Here is a 22,529-nt window from a genome sequence, read left to right as displayed (position 1 = left end):
GGGATGGCTCCGGCCGCAGAGATGGGGGCCTGGTGTCTGTGCTGCCTCTGCCCCCCACCGCTGGGTCCATGCCTGTTCTCTCAGGCAGCCACTTAGCTGGGGCTCGAGTTGAGCGCAGGGTGGCCAAGGGGCTCTGGTTCACAGCGTGTTCCTCGCACCCCCACCAGAGCCAGCTCTTCCGCCCTGTCATCTGCTCCGCTGCGCCGAGCTCCTGGCATCCTGGTTCCTGGGGGGCCTGGCCGGGGCTCGGTCAGTCCCAGGGGCCCCCGGGGGGAGCCAGCCCCAGCCCTCGCCTCGCCCTCCTCACTGCAGAGGAGACCAGAGCAGCAGGGACCGGTGAGTGGTAGAGGTCAGGACAAGAGGACCAGGCCTTCGGGCAGATGTCTGGGACTTGAGCCAGGGTTTTGTCACCTAAGAGCTCTTCCTTTGACCTCATCTGGGAGCCGTGCTGGCTTGCCCGTCCTCCCCTCCCCACAGAGCAGTTCTGGGGGATAGAGAGGGGCCCTTCCACCACCAGCTCTGAACCCCAGCAGGGCCCTCAGTGTGCAGCTGGCCCCTGACAGCCATGGGGACGGCAGGACAGCGGCAGTGGCCTGAGGAGTTAAGGATCTGACCTCCGGGAGGCTCCCTGGCCAGCCTGCCTGCTTCCTGTCCAGGCCCACAGCCAGCAGGGTCCGGGCAGCTCCGGGCGAGAAACTGGAGCCCTGGGTTCTCACGAGCCAGCCGCTCTGGGCCTGCTTGTCTCCTGGGGCGGGGGGTGGAGGGGTTGCTGGGGGCTCCCGGGGCCTTGGAGAGGGAGGATGACAGGGGAGCGGCAGCCATGGAGGGGAGGAGTCGGGGGCGGGGGGGGGGGGGCTGAGAGACCCCGGTTTGGAAAGTTGTTTGGCATCACTTTGGTTCACTTGGGCGGACTGCGCGCCTGCTGGACACGGCCGTCCTCCTCCTCCGCGGACCTGGAAACAGCAGAGCCTTAGAGGAGGATGGGGAAGGTCCCGTGTGGGCCAGTGGTTAGGGCTCGGTGCTTTCACTGCTGCAGCCCGAGTTCAATCCCTGGCCTGGGAACTGAGCCACTTCAAGCCGCTGCAGCTCTCCACCAAAAAAGAAAAAAGAAAGAAAAGGAAGCCGAGGATGAGGGCACACAGGACACTGAAAAGGCAAAGCCAGTCCTTCCTTCGCGCTGGAGCGTAACCAGCCTCTGCGTCTGCCGAGTCCACACCGCCCTCTTCCCACAGGGACACCGGTGGGCTTGGGGCAGGGCCCTCCCTCGGGACCCCCTCTTAGCCTGACTACCCCTGCAATGACCCTCTTGCCAAACAAGGTCACGTTCACAGGTCCCCAGGATTTCAGCCTATCTTTTCAGGGCACAGTTCAGCCTCTTAACGTTACACAGTCAGACATGTGCAGCTGCTTCTGCCCCAGCAGCTCGTGTTTTAAGCTGGTCAGTGATACCAGGGCGGGGGGTGGGCGCAGGTGATAGCACCCAGCGGAAGGGCTTTCCCTGCAGGTCGGTCCCACTCAGTTCACCCCGCCCCCAGAAGAGTTGAGAGGTAAATGCCTGCCGGCAGGTGGGATAGGACAGGGGCTGGGCTTCGTGTTGGTGGCTTGTGGGGTTTTCACAGGATCATGCTCTGATGCAAAGCCTTGTTGACTGAGGAAGGAATGGGTTCGTTTACTTCTCAGGTGATGGAATCACCCTGGAGGTCATGTCTCCTCGTTCACTCAGACCCTTACTCCCCAAAGGTCATGGCCACTGTGTGATTTCTTTAAAATCTCAGTTCAGGGAGTTCCCGTTGTGGATCAGTGGTAATGAGCCCAGCTAGTATCCATGAGGATGCGGGTTCAGTCCCTGGCCTTGCTCAGTGGGTTAAGGATCCGGCGTTGCTTTGAGCCGTGGTGTAGGTCGAAGACTCGGCTGGGATCCGGTGTTGCTGTGTCATAGGCCGGCAGCTCCGATTCGACCCCTAGCCTGGGGACTTCCTTATGCCACGGCTGTGGCCCTAAAAAAGAAAACAGAAAACTTCAGGTCATTCAGCAAATGCCCACTGAGTGCCTTCTGTGTGCTGGGCCCAGGCCAGGACTCAGGGACGAGGCCTCACGGTCCCAGCCTCGCTAAGCATAAGGGTTCTGGGCTGGAGCCCCTCCGGGTCCAGAGGGAGGCGGGGGCCGTCCGTGTCTGTGGAGATCATGGCGCACGTCACAGCGGAGGGAGGCCTTCCCGGCCGAACCAGACCTCCCAGTGAGTCTCCCTGGGGCTCGTCCTAAGCCCTGAAGTCTTCCGAGGATGGGTGTCCACACCAGTCGTGGTCGTGGGCTGCCTGGTTCACAGCATGTGCCTAAACCACCTGTCATCAGTGGGTAACTGTCCGCTTCCCACAGGACCACAGCCGCTTCGTCAACTGTGTGCGATTCTCTCCTGACGGGAACAGATTTGCCACGGCCAGCGCCGACGGCCAGGTGAGGGCTGGGGCCGGGCGGGGGCCGTGGAGGTGGGGGCCCAGCTCGTCCTCGGCCACTGCTCAGAACAGACTCCCTGAGGCTGGGCTCCATCCGCAGGATGTAGAAATCTTTCTCCTTCGCCTTCCCCAGATGCACCTGTTCATGGGCTGTGTCATCAAAGCACCAGGCCCGTCTCAGTCTCTCTCCTTTTCGAGGAGCTCAAAACGCAGTCTCTTCGCACCTTTTTAGATGAGTTCTTTTTGCGAGAGTGCTGGTTGCCAGCCCTCTTGATGGAGCAGGGGTGGTAGGACGAGCTTGTTCATTGCGCCGACTGCTGAGAGTGCCCTCACGCACACGTGGTGCACATCTGTGTGTATTTCTTGAAAGATCTACATCTATGACGGGAAGACGGGAGAGAAGGTGTGCTCGCTGGGAGGAAGCAAGGCTCACGACGGCGGCATCTATGCTGTGAGTATGGATCTGCCACACGTGCGCGGGCTACGCTTGGAAGCTTGAGCTGTGAGGGCTTAGACGTCGGGGGCAGCGAGCGCTTCAAGTCCACGTGGAACAGGGCGACATGGTCTGGGCTGGCCGGTGGCCAGGACACTCAGCCTGTCCTTGCCCTGGCATCTCCCACCCACTGCTCAGAAATGGGGGCCGTGGACAGGCTGCTTTTGGGGTCTCTTTCCCCTCTGGGGTGCTCTGACACGTGCTTGCCTCTTCACTTGCTTAGATCAGCTGGAGTCCTGATAGCACTCACTTGCTCTCCGCTTCCGGAGACAAAACCTCTAAAGTTTGGGACGTCAATGTCAACTCTGTGGTCAACACGTTTACCATGGGCTCCAACGTCCTGGACCAGCAGCTGGGCTGCTTGTGGCAGAAGGACCACCTCCTCAGCATCTCCCTGTCCGGCTACATCAATTACCTGGACAAGAACAACCCCAGCAAACCCCTGCGGGTCATCAAGGTAAGGCCGTGCTGCCCAGCGGCTCTGCCTGCAGGGGTGGCCGGAAGAGAGGCATGCGCCCTGCCGGGAGGGGGGGAAGCCGAGGTGAGGCCAGGCCCGCTGGAACAGCAGGATGCTGATGGCTTTGGGGATGTGGCTTTAGCAGAGGTGGGAGGCCAGGTGCCAAGTTCCCCTTAAGCGGCTGTAAAAGCTGGACAGTCAGGCCTGGGGTTCAGACCAGTGGGCCTCGCCCCTGCCTTCAGGGTCACTTGTCCCAAGGGGATCGGTCTCCTTCTGTTAGGAGCCCATGACAGGCTGTGTCTGCTCATGAGGCAGGACCAGGAAGATGCTGAGCCCCAAGCTGGAGCATGTGGTTGGACCTCACTGCAGACGTGGGGGCCAGCAGGCCTTGGAGCTGGGCCTTCCTGTGTGAGGAATGGGCGGCAGGGAGGCTCTGGTTCTGTGTGGTTAGGTCGCGAGGCATCAGGGAGCGGTGGGGAGTGGGAGGAAATGAACTTGCAGAAGTAGGTGGAGCCTGAGCAGCAGAGGCCTGAGATTTGCACAGCAGGAAGTGGTTGGAGGGCTAGGACCCCGCCCCTGCCTCTTGTCCGTGTCCCCAGCATGGCTCACTCAAGCCAGCTGAGCACCAGGGTCTGTCCTGAGTGTCCCCTCCAGATGGGGGTCAACCCTCCTTCGGCCCTAGGATGTGGGTGTCTCACGAAGTTGCAGCCAGACCAGGATCCTTTGTCATGGGGCCCTGCCCTGGCATCGTCCATTACAGACCTTCTGGGGGATGGTCAGAAGTGGGGGGTGGTATGGGCCTCACCTGCCCTGGCACTTCCCGTTGCAGACCTGCAGGGGATGGGGTGGGGGGAGCCTGGGATGGGCCTTACCTGCCCTGGCGCCCTGGGCGGGTGACTCTCTCCACGGACTCTGAGCCATGCTTTCAAGGCAGGGGTTTCCAAAGCTGGGCTCCATCCCGCACCCCACTCTGAGCCCCCTGGGACCAAACCCGCAAGCTGCTCACTCAGCTGCTTCAGGGCTGTGCAGACCCCACAGGCGGGTGTGGAGCCGGAGCTCTGGGTAGAGGACCCACTGTCGGCAGCACCCGGGACTCTGGACCTCTAGTGGCTAGTCCCCTCCCTGCTTCTGTGAACCGTGGGCCCCTGAGCCTGACCCCGCGACCCTGCTTCACCCCCAGGTGGGGGCTCGCCCTTCGTGGGAGGCCTGAGTGGCGTTTCCTCCTTGGGCGGCCTTGGCTTGGACCGGGCGCTCTGCGGGGGTTCCAGAGGGTGCCTTGGAGGGAGGGGCGCAAAGGTCAAGGGTTTGTCAGGGCTGAGTCAGCAGGGGGTGGTGTCTCAGGCACCTCAGGCTGCGCGGCCTTGAAGGCTCTGCCTCTCCATCCCAGGGCCGCGGGGCTGGAGAGAGCGGTTGACGGTCCCAGGCAGGGTGGCGCGTCCTCAGTTCACCTGCCCGCCTGTCTCCCGCAGGGTCACAGCAAATCCATCCAGTGCCTGACGGTGCATAAAAACGGCGGCAAGTCGTACATCTACTCTGGGAGCCACGACGGACACATTAATATCCTTTGACTCACGGCGCTGGCACCAGGGCCCCTGGCAGGAGAGGCGGGAGTTTCCTGTTCCCACGGTGCCAAAGGCAAGGCCAGCCAGGCGGCAGCTGCGGGGCCTTGGACCAGACCGACCTGACCACTGAGAGGTGCCCAGTCCACCCTCAGCTCCAGGCTGCGGCCTTGACCCCGTGGGGTCACTTCTTGGTGTGCGGCCTAGAGCGGCGGCTGAAATTCCCTGAACTTGAGCTGCTTCTCCCTGTATGTGACCTAGGCTACGCTTGTCCCTGTCAGGCGCAGCAGAAGTGACGTGTTAGAGTCCCCTTGATTTAAAAACGGGAAAAGAGAAGTTCAGGTGGCAGCAGAGCTGGGCAGGAACTAAGCCTCCCTCCCTCCCCCAGTGAGGAACCTTGCCGTCCCTTCCCAGAGGTCCCGGCAGCCCTCACAGCCCCTTCTGGTGTGTGTTGGAGGCCTGCGGCCAGTGGCCCCTCCTCCCAGTCTGAGGGTCCCCGCAGGTGGCCTGGCTGCCTCTGCCCCTGAGGACACTGGTGCAGGCGAGGCCTGCCCTGCAGACTGGCTCCTGGTCTACTGGCTGCCAGGCCTCCGGGAGGCTCCCTCAGACCCTGTGCTTCTCCTGCCCCTGCAGGCCCACCTTCTGTCCACAGGGCTTGGTCCCTGGGAAGTGTCCCCCCCACGCCCCAAGGGAGGAGCACAGATGAGGCGCCCTCGCCCCATTAAATGGAAGCAGGTGGAGGGCACAGCAGGGGTCTTGCCTGGCCCCACTCCCTCCTCCCCGCTCGTCCCCAGCCGGGTGTCAGTGCACCACAGCCTTAGCCTGCTAGGGTATCGACGGCTGGGGCTTCTTCACCAGACGGCGGGAGGTACACGGGGCTTCCCCCAGCACAGCAGCCCTCGTTGGAAATGAGATTCGCGTTTGTTGGTGAAAAAGGAGAGTCTCTTAACTTAAAACACACCTCACCCCTGAGTGGCCACAAACCGGCCCCGTGCAGGCTGGTCAGCTCTGGGCCACTTACCTAGTGGCACCTGGGTGACCATCGGCTGGGCACCAGGGCACAGCCAGCCTCTTACAGACGGTCGTGGGCTAGAAAGCGTGGGGGGCGCAGGGAGCCCTGGCTCGAGTGTGGTCCTGGAAGATGCGGCCTCCTGAGCTGACACCCCCAGAGGTGTCGCTCCACAGTTGCAGGTCAGCACGGTCCTGTGATGGGCCCAGTTGGGCAGGTGGACTGTCCCTGACTGGGCGTGTGGGGCTGTCCATGGCCCGCCAGCTTGTGTCAGCCTCTTGCTGGTTCCACAGAATGTCTGCTCCCTAGAGCTCAGACTTAGACGTGCGTGAGGAGCCCCTCAGGCCCAGTGGCCACTTCCTGCCCCCAGTGCGTGGCCCGGGTCGAGGGGCTGGCCATGGCCTCCCCGGGGTCCCCCACCGCCTCCAGGACGCCAGGCTCTTCCTTAACCCCTGCCCACATTACTGGGATTCGGAGACGGGGGAGAACGACTCCTTCGCCGGGAAGGGCCACACGAACCAGGTGTCCAGGATGACCGTGGACGAGTCGGGGCAGCTGGTGAGCTGCAGCATGGACGACACAGTGCGGTACACCAGCCTCTCGCTGCGGGACTACAGGTGAGCTGCGGGCCGGGGCCAGCCGCGCCTGCCCTGTCGCCTTCCTGCTCGCCACCGACGGCCTCCTCCGGGCTCCTCTCCACCCACCCCTTTCCCTGAGCGCTCACCCCCCACACCAGGCCCTAGGCGGGGAGCTGGGCTCCAGGCGGCCTGCACGGCCCTGGGGCTGACCTCACCCCCTCCTCATCTCTGTTCCCGGTGGGGAAGGCAGGGCCGGCGGGGCCGTGGCAGGTGCTCTGCACAGCAGACTGATGCACATGGCTGTTCGGGGTGGGGTGCAGCTGAGTAAAGGCGGTGCCATCATGATGGGCTCTTGGGCCCTGGACCCACGTTGCTGGAGCTGGGACAGTACCCGTGTCTTCAGCACTGGGCGCGGTGGAGACGGACGAGTCCTGAGTGGTGGATGTTCTTAGCACCTGCCGTACCTCGCACACCCCGCCTCCCTCTGCTCTGTATAGACACCCCCACATCCCGCCGGCCGTCTCACTGGACGCCCTGGGCTCCTGGAGGACACCTTGGGGACCCTCATGCTTGGTCATCTGTGGGCCTCACCTACTCCATGTAGCCTAGGTGTTGGAAGGTCAGCCTCGCCATAAGTGCACGAGCCGCCCCAGAACCAGGTGTCTGGGCACTGGCCTCTTCCTTTTTTTTTTTCTTTTTTTTTTGTCTTTTCTGTCCTTTTAGGGCTGCATCCATGGCATATGGAGGTTCCCTAGGGGTCAAATCAGCTGTAGCCGCCGGCCTACGCCACAGGCACAGCAACACCCAGTCCAAGCCGAGTCTGCGGACTACACCACAGATCCTTAACCCACTGAGCAAGGCCAGGGATCGAACCCGCAACTTCATGGTTCCTAGGTCAGATAACGTTTCTGTTGCACCACAATGGATGCCGTTTTTGTAGTGTTTTGTTGTTTTGTTTTGTTTTTTTTTTGTGGGTGCCAACATCTTAATGCAGCCCTGCAATGACGCCCTGGCGTTAGCACCCCAGGGGCTGGACCTGCCCTGAGGCCTGGCCGATGAGAGGACCCACAGCCTGGTCACTCTGTCACAGGAGCCCAGTCACTCAGGATTTTCCCCATTTTACCATTTTCAAGAAGTGTTTTTTGCATGTGCACATTTTTCTAGATGTGTTTTCACAGTTTTAGCCAAAAGTGAACACAGCACAATCTTCACCCTTTAAAAGTATTGAATTTTTTTTTAAATTTCCCTGCGGAGAAAACTGGTTGTGTCCGTGGGAGGGTGGAGCCAGAGCCAGTCCTGCCTGTACCTGGGGATGCCAGGGTCTGGCCACGCACATGCAGACAGACGGCCAGGCAGGATGGTGCTGGAGGCGGTCCCGTCCCGGATGCGTGGGGACGCGAAGGGCTCCCTTCCCTTCCTCTCGCCACCTCCCTCCCCTCGTCCCAGCCCCCGTTGGACCCCTCATCTCTCTCTCCCAGGGTCCCGGGTCCGTCTTCACCCATCCCGTGTTTGAGCAGAGGCTCCTTCTGTAGATAATGCGGCAGGGTTGCCTTCCATGGCCCGAGTCGCAGTGGTTCTGAGTGTCTGCTCCGCCCTCCTCCCCTGCAGCCTGAAATAACGGCTCCCTTCTCTCCACAGCGGGCAGGGGGTCGTGAAACTGGAGGTTCAGCCGAAGTGCGTGGCCGTGGGGCCCGGGGGCTACACCGTGGTCGTGTGCATCGGGCAGGTACGACTGGGTTTGGAGGAAACGGGGCGGTGGGGGGGAGCAGGTGCGAGCCGACACTGCGCAGCCTCTGGCCCCCACGCCCCTCAACCCCCTTCCTACTGAGCCCTGTTGGCACGCTGCCAGGGGAGTCACACATGGGCACTGCATCCTCAACTGTCCTATCAGTCAGGCATGAGTCCTCCCCCAACACCTGGCAGGTGAGGAAGCTGAGGCACAGAGAGCAAGATGCCCGGGGTCTCTGCCTGGGGAAGAATGGAGCTGGGATTTGAACCTGGGCCAGATGCCTGCATGTCCCTAACCCCTGAGGCCCACAAGAGGCACAGCCACGGCGGCTGTGTCCTCACTCAAGTGAAATCCCAGTCCTGCAGCCTCGGAGCTGTGTGGCTTCAGGCATGTTCCTCACCCTCTCTGAGTGAGGACAGTTTTCTCACCGCAGCTCACAGGGAGGATCATGAGGGCGTGTGTGTCGAGCCCCTCGTGCCGTCTCCACGAGCAAGGGGGCTGAGGGCGACCCTGCCGCCACGTGGCGACGGGGAGGGCAGCACCCAGGCCGGGAGGGGCTTTGCTGTTCCGGCTCTGCACCCGGGTCCCCTTCATGGCAGGGAGGTCTCTATACACTGACCCTGGCATTTCTGGAACAAAGCGCCCCGACTGAGACCCAAGCCTGACCCACTTTATCCAGGATCCTGCTCTGACGCCACCTGTCAGCGGGCCCGGCGTCCCAGCCTGCAGATCTGGGGAGGCCCCTGTCAGCCCGAGTGACAGACCCGCCACAGAGAGCTGTCATTTGGCTCCACTGCCTGCCCCCCCCCCATTCCCTGAGCTTAATTGCTTCAGGGAGAGTGATTCCTGTGTGTCCCAGATAACGCAGACTTCTTGCCAAGCAATTACCACGGGCGGCCTGGATGGTCAGCGGGGTGCACGAGCAGTCGGGCTGGCAGACCCCAGTGAGGGGCGGGGCCGCATGGAAGCCCATCTTCTAGCAGGACAGGCAGGGGTGCCGCTGCTCCGTGGGGTGGGCCTGCCTGAGCACCTGGCCTCTGTAGGCGAGACAGAGCCTGGGCCCCGCGGCCCTGGCTCCGCCTCCTCCCGGCCGCAGGCATGGGTTTGCTGTCTGGATCTGTGTGGGGACAGGCCTTCCTCGAGGCTCACGCCCAGGGCTCCACCCAGGACGAATGGGCAAGTACAGCTCCCCAGGAGTCGGGGGCCCTCGGGGCGGGATGTGACCGCTCTTCTGTGATGTGCTGTCACTCCCCGGGTTCTCTAGGGCATCCTGACCCCCACTCCAGGTAGGGGCTTTGGTTGCACTCCCCATTGCTGCTCTTAGGGCCCGCAGAACATGCTAGAAGGGGTCAGAGAGCAGCCACATCCAAGTCTTACCTCCTGGGCAAGTTTGGACAAAGGCCCTCAGCCTTTCCCGCCCGCCAGGTGTAGGGGCCGAGTGCACTTCCTGAATCGGGCAGTGATGAAGCAAAACCTTCCTTGGGGTGTTTTCAGTGAGGGGGGCCACTGCCCACCCATCGGGTGCCCTTCTGCCTCCCCCACCCGTGGCACTCCCCCAGGGTGGGGGAGGGGCTGCCTACCCTTGGTGGGACAGCTGGTGACTTGTGCAGGGATGTGACAGATGAAGCCAGAGCTGTCACAGAGGGGGCCACGCTTCTGGGGTCAGTCCAGCGGTTAGACCCAGGAGGGGCTGCGACGTGAGGGTGGCATGGGGGAGGGTCTCCCTGGACTGTGCGCCAGAGGGCGGAAGGCACAGTGTGGTGACCAGGACAGGGGTTTGGGGTCCCGTGGCTCAGGCCTGAGTCCTCGCTTAACTGCTCAGAGCTGTGAGGCTTTGGGCTCGTGGATGACCCTTCGCACCTCTTTGCCTCCCGTAGGCTGGGAGGTGACCCTGCCACCCCAGGGACATACCACACTTAGCAGGACTCACGTGCGCTGAACCCTAGCTGCTGCTGTGTTTGCTTCCATTAGGCCAACTGTGTACCTGCAGCCCTGAGCCGGCTTCAGGAAGTCTGGCCACGGCCAGGTTCTTAACCCCGGGAGGCTCAGGACAGCTCATCCACTATGTGTGTCCTTCCTGTCCCCTCCCCATCACCCCGCCCCCACCCTGGGCCAGCAGGTGGCTGAGTCAGGACCAAGCCCTGTCTGTCACCAGAGCCCTTCAGCAGGGCCTGGCCACCCAGGTGCTCGGCCCCGCCTGAGGACACTGTCCTTCCCAGCCAAGTGGGAGGGAGTCAAGGCTGGTGCTGGGGTGGGGCGCAGGGGAGGGGCAGTGGGTCCCTCCCGGCCACTTTGCTCTGCGTCATCTTGTCCTGAGCTCAGGCGGAGGCTGGCAGGGAGCAGGGAGCCCCGGTGCCACATGTACCTCTGGAGTCTGGGCCAGGTTTTCTCTAGATGGGGCACGAGCACTGTCTCCCCGGGCTTTGGGGACTCACATTGACTTCATTAGCTGTTTGACTCACTGTGGGTCAGAGTTGCAAAGGGTGTTTCTTTGCACCTGAGAAGCCAGAACTTAGAAGTGTAGCCTGTCCTGTTTGTTTCTCGTGTCAGCTCCAAGCCTCGTCACTTCCAGGTGTTGTGGCTCCTTGACGCGGTGAGAGCTCTGCTCAGCGGGGCTCGTTGGTTGCGCGTGCCGTGTAGCTGGAGGGACTCAAGTCCAGGTGTCAGCTTCCCGAGAATCCGCGCTGGTTGTGACAGCGGCACCATTGGTGGAGCGATGACAGTGACGGTGATGCTCACGGCCCGTGCTCGTGGCAGCACCGTGAAGAGGAAGGCCACTGTCCCTGTCGATTGATGAGGGACGAAACACCATAGGGTCTCAGGCCAGGGCCAACCCCACTAAGTGTGGCTGGAGCCCTGCCAGGCCTGGCACTGGCCCTCCGCCGGAAGGTCGAGGACAGCACAGGGCCTCTGCCGCTCTAACGGGTGTCGTGTGCCCTAGATCGTCCTGCTGAAGGACCAGAGGAAGTGCTTCAGTATCGACAACCCCGGCTACGAGCCCGAAGTGGTGGCGGTGCACCCCGGTGGCGAGACGGTGGCTGTTGGGGGCGCAGTAAGTTCTTGTCCCCACACCTTCTGCCTGGGGGATCTGGGAAATTTGGGAGATGCTCTGAGGGTGCAGGGCTGCCCCCCGGGCAGGAGGGAGGTGGGAACAATGGAGCCCACCCCTCCCCCAGGCTGCTGGTCCCTGGTGACACAGCAGCGTCCTGGCACCGGAGGGTACAGGGCAGGGAGGTGTTGGCACTGTGGGCCGTTGGGGGGCCCAGGGGTGCAACACGTAAGAAAGGAGCTGTGTTCCAAGCTGGGCTCATCCTGAGTAGGTGGGGGGCTGGAGAGTCCTCACACCCAACCAAAGGGGTTCATGGTTTCCCTTGGGGTGCCTGGGTCCTGGGCGGCTCCTCTGTCATCTGCTCTTCCTGGCCCCTGAGGAGAGGGGCCTGGACACCACGAGAATGGGACGTTTGCCAGGATATGGGCTGGACGGAGCAGGAGAGGAGCCTGTGCCTTTGGGGACCTGCTGGTCGGGGGAGGGCTGTGGGGCCAGGGGACGGTCCGATCAGGGGCCCCCACTGAAGACGAGCTTGTGTACAGGTGCTTCTCCGAGTTTGGCCTGTCGTCACCTACAGCGGAACCTTCTGGAATATTTGTGGAAAAGGCAGACTCCCGAGCACCCCATCATGCAGTCAGAACTGGGGGTGCCAGGGATCCCACGTTTTTATTGCAGTTAACTCTCATGTGCTTTTAGAGTAATTAAGGTGACTTAATGTAATTCTTCCCACTGCCAAGGCAGCCAGGAGAGCTGCTGCAGGCTTGTCGCAGGTGCCCTCCGCTGCCGTGGGGACGAGGCAGCAGCTCTCCTGGCACAGGGACCAGCATGTGGACAGAGGGCCGAGGTGGGGCAGCCGCTGGGGGAAATGCACTGCTTCTTCCTGATACCCTGGCCCGTCTCGAGAGAGAAGGGAGTCAGGAGTGTGTGTCTGCATGCGTGTGTGCGCGTGCACGCATGCGCATGCAAGCCCTTGTGTACACGTGTGTGCCGGGGGTGACCCGCTGCCCCCTGTCCTCCTGCAGGACGGGAACGTCCGCCTCTACTCCATCCTGGGCTCCACGCTGAAGGACGAGGGCAAGCTCCTGGAGGCCAAGGGCCCCGTGACCGACGTGGCCTATTCCCACGACGGCGCCTTCCTCGCCGTGTGTGACGCCAGCAAAGTGGTCACGGTTTTCAGCGTTGCTGACGGCTACTCGGTGAGTGGGCGGCCGCCTTCTGTCCCCACGCCGGGCAGAAGAGCAGAGGGTGCGAGGGGCCCTGGCCGCTCCCCTTGTCATCACTGACCGGGCGGATACACAAGACACGTGGCTTTGGTGCTCCCAGAGCAAGAAATGTGACTTCTTCCCGCTCAGAGGGCTTAGTTAGGCGGGACCTTTTTTTCCTTGAGTCTCATGGCCATTTAAAGTCCTGTAAAGTGTGAGCACCAGTGGCCTTATGCTCGGGGGTGGGGGGTGGGGGGGTGCATTGCCAAGCCCCTGGACACCCATGCCACTCCGGCAGGACAGCTGAGGACACTAGCATGTGAGGTGAGAGGGTGTCCTGTTTGTCACCAGCAAACTGCCCTGTTTCACAAGTGAGACTGCGCTTTGGAGGGATTCAGTCACCTGCTGGGTGTGAGGAGCTGGTGTGACTGGACCTCAGGGCAAAGGGAGGGTCGTCCAGCCCCGGCTCCCACCGAGCCGGCCTGCCCGCCCCACTTCCGACACTGCGGATGGTTTGGACGTCTGCAGCGGAGGCGAGAACCTGTCACCTGGACTGTACCCTTACCATTCCACTGTGTCCTGCTCATCTCCTGAGCCCATGTTTTGTGCATTTAAGGTACATTACAGGCATCTGTGCATTTCCCCAGGAAGTCCTCAGCTTACATGTTATTAGCTAGTTGAGTAGTTTCTCAGTTTTATCTTTGACTGTAAAATTTACATATAGGAGTTCCAGCTGTGGCTCAGCAGGAACAAATCTGACGAGAACCCATGAGGACGCAGGTTCGATCCTTGGCCTCGCTCAGTGGGTTAAGGTCTGGTGTTGCCAAAAGCTGTGATGTAGGTCGCAGACACGGCTCGGATCTGGTGTGGCTGTGGCGTAGGCCAGCAGCTACAGCTGATTGGACCCCTAGCCTGGGAACCTCCATATGCCACAGTGCCGCCCTAAAAAGCCAAAAAAAAAAAAAGTACATATAATGAAAAATAAAGGTGAATGTACTTGCACTGCGCTCATGCCTGCAGCCCACACCTCCCTCGTCATAAAAAACTACCTCCCGGGAGGTGGTTCCCTTCCACCTCGGTACCGCATTTATCAAAGTCTCTTTATCACATTTTAAGTAATTTCATTTGCACGTAGCAAGTCGTGTTCACAGTGTGCTAAATCATCTGCAGAGTAGGATCAACAAGAGGTGCAAGAGGCAAACATGAAAAAGAAAGTCACGGTCAACCTCCAGATGCAGATGGGGTGCCCTGAAGTAAAAGCATCGCTAAGGCCCACCTGCCTGCAGGCCCCCTGCCCGGCGGCAGCCCTCCTCCCCCAGCACCGCACCGAGCGCCTTCCCCGCCTGCATCTCTGTCTGTCCCCTCGCCAGGCCGAGAGCCATGCGCAGGCAAGGGCACATCTAGCCCGTGTGATACCCGCGAGGAGGGCAGCCCCCGGCCCGGGTCCTGGGGGCGTGGTGGCTGCTGCTTGATCTTGGGCTGCACCTTTCTGTGCCTTGGAGCAGCGGGCACCCAGGGGGTGTTTCGAGGAGTCAGAGAGCTGGTGAGAGTTTCAGAAGCCTGGCAGAGAGACGGCGATGCCTGAGCACCGGCCCTTTCCTGTCACCGTGACGGTTGGGTGAGGTGCCGCCCGCTGACTCCGCCCTGAACCCTGACCTGCCACCTGTTTTCAATCTGCACCCAGGAGAACAACGTCTTCTATGGACACCACGCCAAGATCGTCTGCCTGGCCTGGTCCCCAGACAACGAGCACTTTGCCTCGGGCGGCATGGACATGATGGTGTACGTGTGGACCCTCAGTGACCCCGAGACCAGGGTCAAGATCCAAGGTGACTGGCGCCCCTGCCTCGGCTCCCCAGACAGCGTGGGGCGGGAGTGACCCTTGGAGGCCTGGCTCTCCAGCAGACATTGGCTCTGCTGGGCCCCGTGGACGTGCAGAGGGCGGCCCGTGTGCCCAGAGTGAGAGCTGGTGGGCTGCATGGTGGGGGGCGAACACCGAGAGGAGGGGTTTTCCTGGCAACTCCTTCATCTTAGCTGTTTCCGGCTCTACCCCACAACGCCCCAGACCAGGCAGCCCCTAAAGCGCAGGAATCTGCTCACAGTTCTCAGGCTGAAGTCCAGGATCGGTGCCAGCATGGCCGCGGGAGGGTCGTCCCCTTGCAGGTCACAGACACTCATCGGGTGTCCTCACGTGATGGCAGGGGCCACTTGTCTCAGAGCACTAAGCTAGGCTTGGGACCTAGGCTCCTCCCAGAGCCCCCCCCCCTTACCCATCGCCTTGGACATTAGACTTCAAGCTTAGGAATTTCGGGGAACACAAACATTCAGACCACGGCACCTGCCTTCCCCACCCACCCCACCCCCTTCAGTCTAAACTCATGACCAGGTTCTTGCTCCAGGACCACGGTGTCCAGTAGAAGTGTAACGTGACCCACATGTGGACTGGACACTGTGCTAGCGTTTAAAACAAATGGAAAATTGTTCTTAGTAATACATGTTATTTAACCCGGCGTATTTGCACATGTGGCAGTAGCTCACTTCAGGGGCTCTGTAGGTGACTCATGACCCTGGGTGGGATCACGCCCATCCGGGGTGGATCTCAGCTCCTCCCGTCCCTGTGTCACCACCTGCCACCACCTCACCTGGGCACAGGTCCCTTCTCCTGAGTTCTCTCCCAGCAGGCAGCCTTTTGTGTTGAATACGAATTTAACAATAGCTCTCTGTCGGGCCCCCCAGAACTTGTTCCCTTGTTTTGGGGGTGGGGACCAGCAAGCTGAGGATGCAGCAGGAGCTCCACAGATGGGATGAGAGTCCAGGTCCCTGTCTAGGCTCTGGGGTCACAGGTCACTGGATGTCACAAGCAAGCCTTAGGTTGGGCTGTTGTGTGCACAGGCCCCCAGCCTGGTCTTTCTCACCCTTTTATTCATTGTCGCCCCATTAATACCACAGATATACGGGGTACTGTTTGTGGGTTGTCAGTAGGTTGCTTTATGGGTAGAAAAAAAGAGTTTCACACACACACGCAACCCGGGAGGGGGCGGCTGTGGTCGTCAGGGCTGCTGGTACCTGGCAGCTGCAGCCAGGATGCTGCTAATGGCTGAGTGTCGCTTGAGGGGCGGGGGGCGAGAACAACTGCTCCCCCTCCATCGCCCGGACTCTCGCCTCTAAGAAGAAGGAAGGGGGTCTGGCTGACCAGGATCCCGGTGGGATTCCCCGGGCCCTGCGGATGCTCTTGAGCCGGGTTTCGTCTCCTGGGAAGGTGGGGTTTGCTCAGAGCGCCTGCTTTCTCCCCAGATGCGCACCGGCTCCACCACGTGAGCAGCCTGGCCTGGCTGGACGAGCACACGCTGGTCACGACCTCCCACGACGCCTCTGTCAAAGAGTGGACAATCTCCTACTGAGGAGCCCTCCTCGGAGGACCCAATCAGGGACTCGGTTGATCGCAGCTCAGTCACTCCTCTCTCTCTCTGCCCCGCCCCGCCCCGCCCCTGGGGGAGGGGCCTCACCTCGTGGCCGCCCCGGTCCCGCCCCCGGGGGAGGGGTCTCACCTCGTGGCTGCTTCGGCCCCGCCCCCGGAGGGAGGCCCGCCTCCTGCCCGCCCTGGCCCGCAGGGTGACCCAGTCTGTACACGTCCTTCTGAAAGCTTTAGACGGTGACAGTTTGCACATGGAAAATAAAGTGAGCACTTCAACAACGTGTGGCGCGTGACTCAAACCCACTGCCCGGCCCGCGCGGAACATTCCAGAGGCAGAGCCTCCAAAGCACACAGACCCGCCGGTGGCTCCGGGAGGTCGTCCCAGCCGCCCTCCCCACCTGCAGGGCCTTTCTGGTTCCGTACCTGCGAAGAGAGGGGCCGGCAGGGCAGAGCTGTAGCGCAGGCGGCGCCTGGTTCCGGGCTGATGGGCGCCCGGAACCCATGTTTCACTGTCAGTTTTTGTGCTTGATTTTAAGAATGGATTCGTGGGATTTGTGTTTTGTTGTTGGTCTTTTTCCTAAATGTATCCCAACTGATGCCTGTGAGTGTTTACGGCGCTGCCTCCGGGCCTTTAGATCCCTCGCTAGCCAGTCAGGGAGGCGTCCCCATCACCATTTTGCCCTCCTGCCTTGATGTTTTCCTGTCTTTTTTTTCCCCCCCTCTGCCCCCAAGAGCAAAGATTAATTTAAAGGCAAAGATGGAATCACTGTAAACTAACCTGTCCTCATATATACCTTCCTTTTCTTTTCCAGTGCAGAAATTAAAAGTAAGTATAAAGCTCGGTGTTTTGGAGTTTCTTTGCATGTGTCGGAATCACTGGTTATGCTGGCTGAGAGCAGCCACTCCCCTTGCACTTGTGAATACACTTCAAGCACTTTAAGACATTAGATGGAGAAGTGTTAAGAATCTTTTCACTGTGGGTCTCTGACTTTGTGTGATGGGAACACGTGGAGGGTGGGCCCCTGAGGCTTGGGTTTCTCCCCAGCCTGCAGCCTCGGAGGATGTTTGGGGAAGGCAGGGGACTCCAGAATCCCCCCAAATCCCGGCCCTAATCACTGTGTGACCTCGGCCACCTCTCTTCTCTTCTCTGCTCACTCCTACCTTTGTAAACTGAAAACATTGGACCAGGTGAGATCTAGCTCCAGCCTGACTCTCAAGTTTCTGTGTGGCAGCTTGTGTGACCTGGCAGAGACTGCCTTCAAAAGTGAGGTGTAGCGTGCATTTCAGTGTGGAAAAACTCAATTCCCAAGCAACCAAATCAATAACAGAAAGATGAACTTTTTCTCGGCCAGAAGGACAGCATCCATCATAAAGATTCTGTAAATTTTCAGTCCTAATAAAACGTCTTCCCCTTCTGTTCTCATGATTCTTCTACGTTTCATGTATAAAAAGGAGCTGGAAAAGGAAAGAATTGCCTGTCACTCCGTAATAACTAAAACTCAGGCCACCATAGGACACAAAGTTCCTAGGTGTGCTCCGACTGGGGACAGGCACCTTTCACATCAGTAAGGAAATAATTCCGTAAACTGGATAAAAGTGGGTCACACTCTGAAAGCGTAGGATTGCCTGCCTTGTCGTTACACCAAATCCAAGATCTAAAAGTAGATCCACGTTTGGAATTTTAAACCATGTTGCATATAGACAGAAAACACGCAAGCTCATGATAGTCAAGCAGTGTAAGAAGCAGAAATGTCAAGGAGAAAATACTGGTACACTGGACTTGTGAAATCTGCCTTGAAGAGGGAAAATTAACCCACCAAAACATTGAAAACATGGCAAATGGCACCAGTACTTTTAACATAGGTTCGATGCTTGGTGAATTACATGTCCACACATGGGGACGTTTTCAAAAGAGATGACCAAAAACTACAAATGAGGCATGTAGACTGACCTGAGTGAGGACAAAAGGCACCAGGCTCAGAAGTTAAAACGAGGCTTTCTTTAGCAGAAGGAGGGGAGGGGAGTGCCCGCCAGCCAGGTGGGGCCACCTTTTTACAACAGACCTTGAGTACAGCCAAGACCCCACTGACTGAAGGAGGGAGACGTTTGGACTTCAACAAGAAATCTGAACGTGAAAATAAAAAGCCAGAGGTGGGTGCAGTTTGTTGGCCACCCGTGTTCACAGCCTAAGCCCAAGATCAGGTTTCTCGTTTGGGGAGGAGGAGAAGCTGCACCTGCAGGTGTGCCCCACCCGGGGCCTGGCCTCAGGGCTCCACATATGGCAGGGGTGATAGATTCGTGCACCAGTGTCATCTCTTGCAGACCAGCTCTGGTCGTCACTGTGTTAGAAGGACTCCAGGGAGTTCCCGTCGTGGCACAGTGGTTAACGAATCCGACTAGGAACCATGAGGTTGCGGGTTCGATCCCTGGTCTTGCTCGGTGGGTTAAGGATCCGGCATTGCCGTGAGCTGTGGTGGAGGTTGCAGACGCAGCTCGGATCCCACGTTGCTGTGGCTCTGGTGTAGGCCAGTGGCTACAGCTCCGATTGGACCCCTGGCCTGGGAACCTCCATATGCAACAGGAGCGGCCCTAGAAAAGGCCAAAAAAAAAAAAAAAAAAAGGACTCCAGGACTTTGCTAGGCTGCCCTGGAACTGCCTTGATCGGAAGTGGATCAGCAATGCCCGGCAAAGACCATGCCCAGGCGGGGGGCACACACCTTTCCTGCTCCCTGCCAGCTCGAGGCTGAGCAGACTTGTCCTCGACCCTAGAGAGGCAAGGTGGGGAGAAGCTGGGCTAAGTCAGCATCTGGGATTCTGCCCGGCTCGGCCAATTGACCCTGGGACCTCAGGGCAGGTCACCATCCTCGCCACGCCTCCCTCTTAGTTGGAAAGATGAAGTTCCACTCAAAGACCGTTGGCTCCCTTGGGCCTCTGTTTCCATCGGAGCACGGCCCTGCTTAAAGGACCGTGTAGGCAACATGTGTCTGAAAAATAGGATCCGTTTTTGGAAAGTGCATGCATGTGGCTCCACGTGCTGACTGAGGATGTGCTGGAACCGAGTCTCTGCTGAAGGTTACTTCCAAGGTTACTGCCCATCACTGGTCTCTGCTTTAATACCATCATACTGATCACCAAACCAACCGGCTGCTGGGCATGAAAATACTTCTCGAGATGACTCCTGCACCAGAAAAGGGATCTCTCGGGTCCCACCTTAAATGAACATGTCGTGTGTGTGTGTGTGTGTGTGTGTGTGTGTGTGTGTGTGAAAGAGAGAGACCCTGAGCCTATCAGAGCTTCATGTTTCTCCCTGGAATCTCAGCCCTGGGTGGCCCCTTGTGATATAAGCCAGAGCAGTGACAAGAGTCTCTTAACACTCTTGAAAATTATTAAAGATCCCAAAGAGGATTTGGTTATGTGAATTGTATCCATCAATAATACGTACTATTCTAAAAATTGAAAACCAAGGGGAAAAATTGTTTTTAATGTATGTATCTGAAATTAACGATTATAAACCCATTATATGTGAGTACATCTTTAAAGAAAATAATTATATTTTCTGAAACCTAAAAATAAAAATAGTAGGAGTGACATTGCTTTTGCTGTTTTTTTTTTTTTTACTTTCCCCAGGGCTGCACCCACAAGCATATGCAAGTTCCTAGGCTAGGGGTTAAGTCGGAGCTGCAGCTGTCAGCCTACATCACAGCCACAGCAACTCGGGATCTGAGCTGCATCTGCAACCTACACCACAGCTCACAGCAACACCAGACCCTTTAACCCACTGAGCAGGGCCAGGGATTGAACCCGCATCCTCATGGATACTAGTCAGTTCTGCTGAGCCACAGCAGGAACTCAGTAAATCGAATGATTTTTAAAAGTAATAATTTCACATTTTATTACAGAATAAAAACAAACATCAAATTTCCCCAGATTATTTAAGTCCAGAAATACAACTTCTAATTTTTAACTTTCAACTTCTTTTTTGAGAGGAAAAAGTTTCCCCAGGAAGAAAAGTAACACTTTTCTGATCTAATCCACAGCATTGAAAAAGCAATTTAATAAAACTAAAATTGGAGTTCCCGTTATGGCTCAGTGGTAAAGAACCCGACTAGCATCCGTGAGGATGTGGGTTCAATCCCTGGCCTCACTCAGTGGGTTAAGGATCCAGCGTTGACGTGCACTGCAGTGCAGGCTGCAGATGTGGCTCAGATCCTGCTTTGCTGTGACCGTGGTGCAGGCCGGCAGCCACAGCTCTGACTCGACCCCTAGCCTGGGAACTTCCATGTGCCACAAGTGGGGCCCTAAAAAGACAAAAATAAATAAACAAATAAAATAGAGTAGCAACGATGTACGTGCCTTTTCTTTTTTTAATTTTATGGGAGTTTCGTTGACATACACTGTCGTGTTGGTTTCAGGTGTACAAGTGAATCAGTTACACATATACCTACATCCACTCCTTTTCAGATTCTGTTCCCCTATAGGTTATCACACCGTACTGAGGAGAGTTCCCTGCGCTATAGAGTAGGGCCTCATTTCTTGCGATTTTATATATGGTAGTGTGTATACGTCATTGCCAACTGCCTTTATTCCCCCCACCCCGCCCCCACATTTCCCCTCTGGTAACCATTAGCTTGGTTTCAAAACCTTTGAGTCTGTTTCTGTTTCAACATACGTGACTTTTACTTATTGAGGTGTAAGTGGGGGGCCACCCAATTAGCATCCTGCTCTTACCTGACGAGGTCAAGTCCTTGTCACCAAACGTGTTCTTGCTAAGGGACTCCCAATGTATTCGTTCAGTGTCAATTCATTCTTTCTTTCTTTTTTTTTTTTTTTTTTTTTGTCTTTTTGCCCGCTGCCACAGCATATGGAGGTTCCCAGGCTAGGGGTCGAATCAGAGCTGTCGTCACTGGCCTATGCCAGAGCCACAGCAACACGGGATCCGAGCTGCATCTGGGCCTACACCACAGCTCACGGCAACGCTAGATCCTTAACCCACTGAGCAAGGCCAGGGATCGAACCTGCAACCTCAGGGTTCCTAGTCGGATTCGTTAACCACTGAGCCATGACGGGAACTCCCATTCTTTCTTTATCATCATATCAATAACGAAAACCAGTGCTTTTGTTAATTATTATTATTCATAAAAATTAATCCAGATCATATGATTGATTCTTAATTATTAGTCAACTAATGAATTTTGAAAGGAAAACAAGAACTTTGGAAGCAATTGGTGGAATAGATCCTGAGACTTAAGACACCCTGTGCCAAGGAGAGAGCCAGGTACGAGGAGCCAGGGAGCCAGGACTAGCCCAGTGACCCTAAATCAGGCCTTTTAATTCAGCTTCTGTAGCAGCATTTTGCTGTTGTATATATGAAGCTCATACAATGATCATTCTGTTCCCTGACTTATAAAGAGAGAGAGGAGTTCCCATCGTGGCACAGCGGAAACGAATCCGACTAGGAACCATGAGGTTGCAGGTTCAATCCCTGGCCTCGCTCAGTGGATTAAGGATTCAGCATTGCCGTGAGCTGCTGTGGTGTAGATTGCAGACTCGGCTCAGATCTGGCGTTGCTGTGGCTCTGGTGTAGGCCGACAGCTGTAGCTCCAATTTGACCCCTGGCCTGGGAACCTCCATATTCTGTGGGTGTGACCCTAAAAAAAAAAAATCTAAAAATAAATTAAAAATACAAGGAGAGGGAGAGGAAGATGAGAACGTCTTTGCCCATCACGCGAGGGTCTGACACGTGAGGAGCCATCACGATCCTGACAGAGGACGCTCGATGGTCCTCACAGGCCCAGTGGGTGGGTCGGCGTTATCCTTCCAGGTGGGGAGGCAGTGATGGGCATCTAGGTTTGAAGGGACTCATAACGCAGAGTGATGGAGGCGGTGGCTGTGTTCCCTGCTGGGCATCCCCGAGGGCGAGGGCGGCTCTCACTACTCCTGCCCGAGGCAGGACTGACGTCAAAGGGTCCCCCAGTCGGCAGACGGAAGGGACCTCGGACCTTGCCTTGAGGGGCTTGGGGGACCACAGTTGGACAAATGAAGCTTGAAGCCAGCAGATAAGGGCTGAGCTTCTCACCCCAATGTCATTTGTGGTTCATGAAGTCAGGTCAAGCAGTGCGCCCCAAATAACCTAAGCTTTTGACGGAGGTTCCCAGGCTAGGGGTTGAATTGGAGCTGCAGCTGTCAGCCTACACCACAGCCACAGCAACTGGGGTTCCGAGCCTCGTCTGCTGTGTCCTTAACCCTCTGCGCAAGGCCAGGAATCAAACCCACGTCCTCATGGATCCTAGTTGGGTTTGTTACCGCTGAGCCACGACAGGAACTAGTGATGATTCTTTAATTTCTCCCTCCCCCACCTTCTTTCCTTTCCATCGGAGCATCCAGTTCATTTATGGAAACAGCATCGACAATATTTGAAAATTGCAAAAACGCCTCATCCCAATGAACTCAGTACTTGGTTTTGGCCAAATTAAATGGCCACCAACCACAGGCTTGGGCCTGAGAGGAAAGTTGCCTTTATCTCTGTCTCAGCCACAGCACGTGACTGACTTTGGTTGGCCCGTCCTAGAGAAACGCCATCCGTTT

The 22,529-nt window shown here is 57.9% G+C and overlaps 1 protein-coding gene across 2 annotated transcripts in view; it reads left to right on the top strand.

The window, feature by feature from the left end:
• Positions 1-16,785, top strand: part of WDR1 (WD repeat domain 1) — a 39,081-nt gene extending 22,296 nt beyond the window's left edge. Inside the window, exons 6-15 of one of the 2 annotated variants that reach the window (XM_021101012.2) lie at positions 2,377-2,454; positions 2,824-2,904; positions 3,170-3,403; positions 4,873-4,960; positions 6,432-6,588; positions 8,188-8,275; positions 11,220-11,330; positions 12,350-12,523; positions 14,214-14,358; positions 15,824-16,785. In XM_021101012.2, the coding sequence (XP_020956671.1) occupies positions 2,377-2,454; positions 2,824-2,904; positions 3,170-3,403; positions 4,873-4,960; positions 6,432-6,588; positions 8,188-8,275; positions 11,220-11,330; positions 12,350-12,523; positions 14,214-14,358; positions 15,824-15,930 (1,263 nt within the window). In that variant the 3' untranslated portion in view covers positions 15,931-16,785. Of the gene's footprint in view, positions 1-2,376; positions 2,455-2,823; positions 2,905-3,169; positions 3,404-4,872; positions 4,966-6,431; positions 6,589-8,187; positions 8,276-11,219; positions 11,331-12,349; positions 12,524-14,213; positions 14,359-15,823 lie in introns of both variants that reach the window. The other variant, XM_084973842.1, reaches the window with a different exon arrangement.
• The last annotated feature ends 5,744 nt before the right edge of the window (positions 16,786-22,529 follow it).

Source organism: Sus scrofa, chromosome 8 (genome assembly GCF_054392235.1).
Source record: "Sus scrofa isolate SSC_HxYL_T2T_F1_AM1 chromosome 8, Sscrofa_HxYL_maternal_Yorkshire_Landrace_v2.0, whole genome shotgun sequence".
In the NCBI taxonomy this organism is placed as follows: Eukaryota; Metazoa; Chordata; class Mammalia; order Artiodactyla; family Suidae; genus Sus; species Sus scrofa.
This window is presented reverse-complemented; position numbering and strand designations above follow the sequence as displayed.